The sequence below is a fragment of the Atta colombica genome, unplaced genomic scaffold, assembly GCF_001594045.1.
Source record: "Atta colombica isolate Treedump-2 unplaced genomic scaffold, Acol1.0 scaffold112, whole genome shotgun sequence".
Classification (NCBI taxonomy): Eukaryota; Metazoa; Arthropoda; class Insecta; order Hymenoptera; family Formicidae; genus Atta; species Atta colombica.
The window spans coordinates 790,714-800,132 of NW_017259198.1; the positions used below are offsets into that span (position 1 = coordinate 790,714).

At 28.4% G+C, this 9,419-nt stretch overlaps 1 protein-coding gene across 1 annotated transcript; it reads left to right on the top strand.

The window, feature by feature from the left end:
* Nucleotides 1-6,880: 6,880 nt before the first annotated feature.
* LOC108694063 (ribonuclease P protein subunit p30) lies at nucleotides 6,881-9,051 on the top strand. The gene is made up of 8 exons (XM_018203323.1): nucleotides 6,881-7,032; nucleotides 7,235-7,348; nucleotides 7,435-7,643; nucleotides 8,104-8,172; nucleotides 8,235-8,435; nucleotides 8,597-8,664; nucleotides 8,785-8,864; nucleotides 8,942-9,051. The coding sequence occupies exons 2-8, from the start codon at nucleotides 7,240-7,242 to the stop codon at nucleotides 9,049-9,051; spliced, it is 846 nt and encodes a 281-aa protein (XP_018058812.1). The 5' UTR covers nucleotides 6,881-7,032; nucleotides 7,235-7,239.
* Nucleotides 9,052-9,419: the final 368 nt, after the last annotated feature.

The window sequence follows — 9,419 nt, forward strand, 5'->3', positions numbered from 1 at the left end:
CCACCTCGCCTTCTGCCTATATTCCATGCGAAAACTAATTTAGTTCCATTGAACATTGCACTTGTAATTCTAGAGATTCTTAATATATTAAAAATTTATAAATTAAATTATATTCATATCAACCATTTCAATAATAATCCTGTATCGCATTACGAAATTTAAAAATTTTAAAATTTTAATGAAAATCTACCAAGTAAAAGCGGCAATTATATAAGTATAATTTCGAAAAATTTTAGAAGAAATAAACTTTAAATCTTAAAAAAAATTATGGAGAGAAGTATCTTCATTTTCATAAAATGGTTGATGGATAAAGCTTGCGATATCCATCAATGATCCTAGTTCAACATAGAAAGGCTCTTATACGCGACTATATAATCGTATTAGCATTTCTGCTGAAATCCATCAACGATTTAATACGATTGCGATAATCGTTTATACATTGCAAAATCATCCATTCCTCTAGAACTAATCGTTAATGAAGTCTAACGATTGGCTGTATCAGAATTCATCTATTTTATGAATATTTTAAGGAATTTTTATAGAATCTACGGCAATTAGAATAAACATGGAAATAACGTATGATAGAAAAAAACTGATTACGATTATAATAGCAGTATCCAATGCATTCGTCACTCGCTGCTATGACGAATAAGTTTTCACATTGAGATGAATATATGAAAATTAATCATAATATTTTTTCTAATTATTTCCATGAATAACACGTATATAATATGTTTACAATCTGCAATATTTCAAAGAGTATATCTATAGAACTAAAAAGAGAAAGAGACTCTTAAAAATTTCATTTAAATATAAGAAGAAATTCTTGATAGCGACGTTATTTAATACTAGAAGTACCGAGCACTCGTTATCGATCATTTTTATTTTTTATTAATACTGTAATATTAATCTAAGTGTAAAAAGTTTTTTGAGAGATAGGATTCTGAGATTTTTTGACTTTTTAATAATTATGTTTTTTATTGAAATATTTACATTTCATTTTTTTTATTTCTTTTTATTTTAATAATTTATTCACTTCGTTCTTTTAGTGAGTAAGAAACATTGATATTTCTACTAATGAATAGTTACTTTCAGTGTATCATTCATTAACAAAATGAATAGTTTAAAATATATATATGATATGATTTCCCAATTTATTGTTTAATCTATTTTGAAATGATATTGTAAATGCAGCAAAAGAAATCTATACGATTAGTACAATTTTCATATAACGTTGTTCCAAGACAGCGCAATGCTTCCGCGATAATTATATCAAATTTGTTCTCACGAACGCGAGACTTCAATCGCGCTTCTCGTACCGCACTAGATTTCCTCGTAAAACATGCTCGAATCCACTTATTGTATTATATATATAAAACATCGACAATTGTCTCACGATCCGGCGGTATTCCTTAAGTGAGAAGAAACGGTTAAGTCATTTTGTCCTAACAATAAATAATCTGCATTACATAATATTGAAGTAATGTATTGCAACAAATCGATCACATTAATGCTCCGAACAATTATGATTACGACATAATCGTGAGAAAAGATTACAATGTAGCAAGTTATAATATTTGAATATATCTATGTTGCGAATACATTAAACTTCATGAAAATCAGAGCGAACAAAGCGAGAAAGTATGAATTATCAGTAATCTTCATAGTCTCTCTTCACAACAATTGCATTACATCAGTGACAAATCATTCAAAAAGAAAGACAAGTTGTCCTTGTCATCTCTCTCTTGTGCGCTTTATTCTTTTCATAATTTCTTTATTATTATACAACGATACTTACCGGATTATGTGAAGCAATAATTAGCTGTTGAATTTCGTAATCGTGAATTACAAGGAAGAGGATTGAGATAATTGAAATATGTAATAATTTAACTTATAAGAAGAATTTCTGCCATACGTAAGATGAATTCTTAAAAAATATTTAAAAAATGAAGATTTTCTTTAAAGTCTTGAAAAATATAAGAAATGAAGATTTTTTTTTAAATTTTTACTTTTTCCAAAGTAGATCTGGCGTGTTAAAGAAGAAATATCTGCTTGTTTTACTCACATTGTACATATTTTACAACGTTATTATTTTGAACAATTATTTTCTCTTTCTATCATCTTCTTCTTCTATAAACAAATATGTCATTAAGAAAAATGTCATTAAAAGTCATTAAAAATTTTTTTAATGTGTGCTTTGCTACATTGATTAACCATTACGGCAAAAGCCATAAATAAAGTACAGCATTTCTATAGTAACAATCAAGAACATTTTAATGAAGCCCCTAGCTATTGTTAGCTTATTTTATATTTCACAACTTTAAAAGCTGATATTACTCCACACAGTTTGCGCAAATAAGAACCCTCTTTAGCGGCTATACGTTAAAAAAGTTGGTCGCCATTATAAATTCTCTTATATGCATAAATATTCTTTTTGTATTTCACTGTTCTCTAATGAGAGATTTTTCAAACTACTTTCTGATCGGGTAACGAGGACTTAGTATGCAATTTCCCGTACGTAGAAAACGAGAAATTTAATCAAGGTCGTTAAGATCCATCTTTTTGATTGATGTTCTTCACGGGTTGCATATTGATGCGAGAATCGATTCGTGGGTATATCAGTACAAGCACTTGGTGCAATCAGTGTGTCATAACTGACGCACGTCCGTTTCTACATCTACATCTGTTCATAAGCTATGAATAGGAGCATTCAGATCGCGATCCGTGAGAATATTAAAGTAGTGGGATGCGCACCCATCCTCGCTAATCACGACTGACCTTCGTGCGAACGATCGTGACGGTGGAATCGGTGCTCAACCGACGCGATGCAGTGGACAGATATACATATACATAGATTCAGAAGATTTAAACGCCTTCTTCTTGTGGATCTCTTAGCGTTTGCCTCTTTTTCTGAATCCGGGAAATATCAAAGACAACGTAGAGAAGCATCTAGCCGTGTCTACGTTTGCGCCATCGCTTATTCATCGCACGTTTATCGATGACGAGAGCCCTTCCTTCAACCATAAATCGTGATATTATAAGCCGAAGTTATCTTGAATATGGCTCGACTGCAAAAAGGGGATTAGATAGGTTGCTCATGTTAGAGAAATCCATTTAGGAACAAGGAAAAATATAAGACGGAGACTCTTTTTAGCACTCATTAATTTTTTTAGCTTTAGTTTTTTAACGAAATTAAGTTTTAACTTTATTTTTATATTTCTTATTTGCTATTTATGTATGTATTTTATACTCAATAACTGAATAGATTGAAAGAGTGACAATTCTTTTTCTTATAATAAATTATTATGAAAATAATTATTGTGACTGATTGAAGGAGCATGAAAAAATTATAAATTATCTAGATCTATTTATTTTAGATAATTTATAATTTTTTCGTGCTCCCCCAATCAGTCACAATTATTTTTGAATATATTTCATATATTCAAAAGCATAGATCTCGATGTTCTAGATTACGTTTCTACATTTTAAAAATTGTATTGTATTATCTTGAATAAAGTATGTTGTATGGTAATTATGTTTCGTGCATACGATTTATTATATGAAACAAGTATAAAGATATACATAACTTAGTGAGACACGATTCTAATTGTAAGTCTATTAACTGGGGCAACAGAATGCTGGGGAAACTAGAATCCTTACCATATGCTGAAGCTTTGTGTTTCATCATTTAAATTATTCTCTCTTATCTTTTTTCTTAGACTTTATAATAATTTCTTTAAGGATTAAAACATAATTTCCAAGATAATTATATTTTTTGTTAAACTTAAAAAATGATATTTCAGTCAATTATATCCCGTACATAAATAAATGATAAAAAAAATTTTTCAAAAATAGCAAAAAAATTAAAATCACATGTTACATTACTTTTAGTAAGACAATTTATTAATAATATTTATTTAAAATGTTAATAATTTTAAATTAATTATGAATGATATGGGAACACTGTTCGATTAATTACAAATCACACAGGTAAAACGTTGGTTGATGTTGCGAAATCGCTTGCTTGCCAAATTCGGTACTGATTTTGTAATTTGATTTCGGCAAATGGGAATTACCGTAACAAAGATTCAATAAGGATTTAAACTTAGGATGTCAAGAGTGCTTCATAAGGAAACTGCTTTCCTCCAAATCCAAATCTTGATTACGATGAAAGTGCTGTCTTTGTTCCATTTTCGTCGTTTGCCCTGACAATTCTTATTCTAGAATCTATTCTCAACGTTAAATTTACGCTGATGAATTTCAGGACTACTTCTTTTCAGAAGTTATTTTGATGTATTGATCCTTTGTAAAAGAATGAATAACGATTAGTGAATTTATAAAATTATGAATAAAGATTACTGATTAATAGAATATATATATATAGAATATATGTCTATATATCTAATAATACAAAGTTGTAAAGATAGATACAAAGATTAAATATAAATCAAACACAATAAAAATACAAGTTAACAATGAATCTACGTATATAAAATTTATTATCTAAAGATATAAACTAAGAAAATGTAAATGCTTCAACCTTTAGTTTTGAGTCTTCTTTAATACAATCATTAAACAGTAATTACATACAACGAGTTAACTATAAAATTATTTTAGTAAAAAATCCGGTAAATGTATGGTATGACTGTTGTCATAGTGAAGTGCATAATCAAATGGTAGGGATAATTAGGTGTCCAAAAATAAAATAATAGGATTATTATTAGAATATAAAACTATAGTCGCAGAGATTTGAGTTATCAAAGTTAATGTGATCAAATGTAGTATCAAAACCGACGTATAATGATATTATACATATGATGATATAAAGTTTAAAAAAATAGATATATGCAAATTAAACATATAAAAATTCCATGAATGTTTCAAGCAAATTTTATACTAAGCACGGTGAAAGTAAAATTAATGCATGCGTGGGTGCAAAATTTACATCATATCAACACGATATTACCGTATTGATGTTACATCCATCGGATCTTTAGATACCACTTAATCGCACGGTGAAAATTGAAAGCAGAGGAGTCCGAGATTCATTACTTTCCTGTGCGAATGAAAATAGCGTGCCTGTTTTATAATTAACGGGACGCATGACTTATTTATTGCTCCATTTTATTATGAGATGACTCAGCGGGAATGTTAAAATATTACTGTAACATTTTTTTGTGCTTAAATCATGGGAGATAAGGAGATGTTGATTATGTAATCATATTCGAATATGGATGCACAGTACATAGTATGTATTTTGAACAATTCGTTACGTAATACATGCTCACCTATCAGCTTCCTTCATTGCTTTTGCAATCGCCTCGTTAAACTGGAATAGAAACTTTGCGCGCGGGAGCAATCCACAGTATACCAGCACGTGCAGACCGGTCTCTCCTGATTAAATAACGTACCATTCGGACAAAGGAACGAATCCTTACGGCCGCCGCGTTGGCAGATGTGATATGTTTGGCGGTCTCAGGGTCGGCGTAATAATCCGGTTGTTTCCATTCGCACACGAATCGTGTTCACGGAACTCGGTAGAAGATCGGATAATCCCAACTTCATCAGGGATTCCATCATTATTCGATCACTGATAACGTAGATCTTCATATTTGTGTCCGCGATTGTAAAATAACTGCTTGTTGTATAAATATCCTTTGTGTACGTATAAACAGGGTAACATAACAATTGTAAGCATGGTACAATTCTGAACGAAATAAAATGAGATCAGGATTACTAAACTTGAACCTCTAAATTAGATATTTTATTTAGAATTGTACCATGTTCGAAATTGTACCATGCTTACAATTGTTATGTTACCTAACTTAATTAGCTTTTACAGAGTGAATTTTAGGAATAGATTTTTTAATTCACTTTCTAATCTAATGTTTTTTTAATATTAAAGCATATTTTTTTAACTGTAAGCTAAGATCTAATTAATATATTTTTTTAAATATTAAGATAATATTGATATTTTTAAACTAAAATTTAATTAATGTTTCTTTAAAAAATATTACACGGACATATTTTGACTATAAATCAAGATATTTAATTAATGAATTTTCTTCTTTCCTAATTTTAAATTAGAATCGAAGCTAAAAAGCGAAAAAGAGGAATAATCTTGTTTTTCATGCTCATAAATTTTATTTTATTGAAGTTTAACGTTAATGATGAAGCTGTGTACTTCTATTAAGAATGTTAATATCTTTGCGCTACGAAAAGATTTAATACGTACTATACTACTTGCGAGAGTAATCATTATGACGAGTCCTAATTTAAATACCATGATCAAGTCTAATAAAGGAGTTTCAACCAACAAGTCACTTCGGATTGTATTAAATCATAGAATATAAACTCAGTCTTTATATAGTTCTCAGTTCAAATATACATTCCAAATTATTATTCTCTATGTAAATTAAATTTTATTTAAAATAACGTATCCTTCGATTGAAGATATGATAGCGAAGGTAATTAGTATTTCGGCAATTAAAAATTATAAATAAAACAAGGACTCATCTTTTTCCCAAGGTGCTGTGGCTAACAATACAATTTCCGATTAATAATCATCCAGAGTATTGGGAATAAAAGGTAATTTTGTCAAATAAATCATTTGTATGATGATTAATCCCTGCTGCGTTTTTTATCCGATCTGCATAGAATAACGTCTTAATAACTTTATTGTCAATTCTCTATAATCCTTCTCATATTCTATTTTTATCCAGAAATTCATTTCATAGTTATGTTCTTTTTAAGGAAATTTCCATTTATCGAATACATTTTCTATTTTCAAACAAAATCTAAATCGCGCGCGTTTACTCAGCGTTGCTTGACGCATGTCGAGCAGTCGAACTGATGACTCAGTAATATGGCGGAAGTCCGCACAGCTGCGAACAGCTGACTTGTAGCTGTACGCTGCTGTATATTGCTATACGATTTCGCGTAGTCAAATCATTACATGGTTTTCTTTGTGTAATGTTGAGATTTTACTTAACGAAGTGATGATTGGCGAAATACTTTAATATATTCAGAAAGGTGCAGCACACAATAAGGAGAAGTGTTCAACACGTGTATAGCACGTGTGTTCATTGAATATTTCTATAAACATTGAATTCCTTGCATTTTATTAAAAATTCTTTATAACATTGGAATCTACTTATTACGACACTCGATTTTCTTCTGTTCACCACGCATGTTTAGCCATTATTTGTGTTTGTAATTATACATATATTGATAGATTTTATGAAAATGGAATCTTTCCAATTAAATAAGGGCTTTTTTGACTTGTGTGTAAATGTACCGGAAGGAGAAATAGATAATTTGAATGATATTTTATTGAGATTATATGAAAGTAAGTTAAATGTGAAAGTAAAACTAAGAAGAAATTAATTGTTTAAAAATTAATTTTCGTTATCTTATGAATTTATTTGGCTTTAGTGGGTTATAGAACAGTTGCATTAAATCAAACTGTAAATGAAAGTGTCATGGATAGTGATAAAAAAAAGAAGGATGAAACTAAGCAAGTAACAAGTGTGGTACCCGATCCAATTGATGTTTCAAAATTGAATGAAAAATGGAATGGAAAACTGAGTATACTTAATAGGCTAACATTTATTTGTTCAAGTTCTATAAAAGCGCACACATTGGTATAGTTTTACGTCTATCTCTAATAAAATTTGTATTGAAATCATTTATTTTGAAAGATAAAATAATTTAAATTTTGACATAGTTTAAATAAAGTATTGATATATGAACTTAAGTAAGTAGATGACCACAGTTCCTCATGCACAGTTAGCTTAAAAACTTTATTCTGAAGAAGGAAAATAAAAAGTACTAGTTACTCAATATTCTTAAAATTAATTAATTTTACATTTCTCATAAGAGTACAAATAATTTAAATTTATATATATTATTAAAAAATATAAGTGTAAAAATTAAATTTATTTGAAATGTTTTGAGCATCTATCTGCTTAAAGATTAAGGTTTCTATGATGTCTATCAAAAACAAACATTTATACTAAGCTATGTTACATGATTTTCAAAATAAAAGATTTATCTATTGAAGTAATAAAATATGTTGTATTAAATGTAATTTTGTTATTATAGGCACAATGTCCAAATTTAAGAAAATATGATATATATGCTCTTGTGCCAATCAAGCAAGATATGTTGGAGGTTGGTTATATTGAACTTATTTATTTTTTATTTATATTGAATTTATCTCTTTTTTATTTTAGTTTGCTTGTCAAACCATAAAAGTAGATCTCATTACGATAAAGCCAGAAATTTCTGGTATAAAAATAAATCGAAAAGTATATCGACAGGCAATAGCAAGAGATCTGTATTTTGAAATACAGTACGTAGATCTTTTGAGACCAGAAACACGTGTAGCGGCTCTTCATCGTTCTTATCAATTACAAATGTGCCGCGTAAGCATGGTATGTATATAGTTATTATAATATGCATTGGCTACATATATGTAGATATTAAATTCTCATTTAAATCAATTTTACTTCATTGCGCATTGTTATAGTAAATAATACAGTTTTAAATACGCTTGTTTTATCAATGTGTTAAATCAATCTATTTTTATGTACAGAATATAATCATATCCAGTGGTGCAAACAATAGGAATTTGATCAGAAATCCTTACGATATCATAAATCTGTATCCTTTGAATGTACTGAATTTTATAAAATATAAAAATTTATTGACGAAATTATGCTTAAAAGCGCGTTGCATAGACTATATTATCCATAATTATTTAATTTTTATTATGGCGCATAGTGGATGTGTGTTGGGTTTGAAACGAGATAAAATAAAATCAGTTATATTAAACGAATGTCAACTTTTTCTTTTAAAAGCAAGTAAGTCATCATAATTTATTAAATCCACATTTTACACGAGACTGAATTAGAAAGATTTATTATTTTATGTATTTCAGAAAAGCGGATATTTGGCAAGTCAGTGTTTACGATAGAGATTGCAAAAAAATCAGATGTAAATGAGGATGAAGAAATAGGAAAGAAACGAAGAAAAAAGTCTTTAAATTAGAAAAATTTAACTTTTATATTCTATTTAATAAAAATATATTCTATTAAATGTTTTTAATAAACTAATAACATGTTTTTTTTTAATAAATTATATTTATATAAATATATATATTATCTAATTTCTATTTCATGATTCTTGTAAATACAACAGTATCATTTATGCATGCAATTGTTTTTGCTGAGTATTCGATCGTTTTTTAGAATTGCACGAAATTTACCTAGAAGAGCCATCTGTTAGTCTATTTTGTACTTTTCTTGTAAGACATTGTATATGCATGCTTATCTTACTATTTATGTAATGATAAAATGTTACAATATTAATAATATTAAATTATTAAAATACTAAATTATAAAATTTGTTCTGGATTT

What these genes read in the sequence shown, in the direction of transcription:
- LOC108694063 (XM_018203323.1), top strand. Translation starts at nt 7,240, where the DNA reads ATGAAAATGGAATCTTTCCAATTAAATAAGGGCTTTTTTGACTTGTGT. An exon ending in CTATAAAAGCGCACACATTG is followed by an intron (nt 7,644 to 8,103) that starts GTATAGTTTTAC and finishes TTGTTATTATAG; the next exon opens with GCACAATGTCCAAATTTAAG. An exon ending in ACTTTTTCTTTTAAAAGCAA is followed by an intron (nt 8,865 to 8,941) that starts GTAAGTCATCAT and finishes TATGTATTTCAG; the next exon opens with AAAAGCGGATATTTGGCAAG.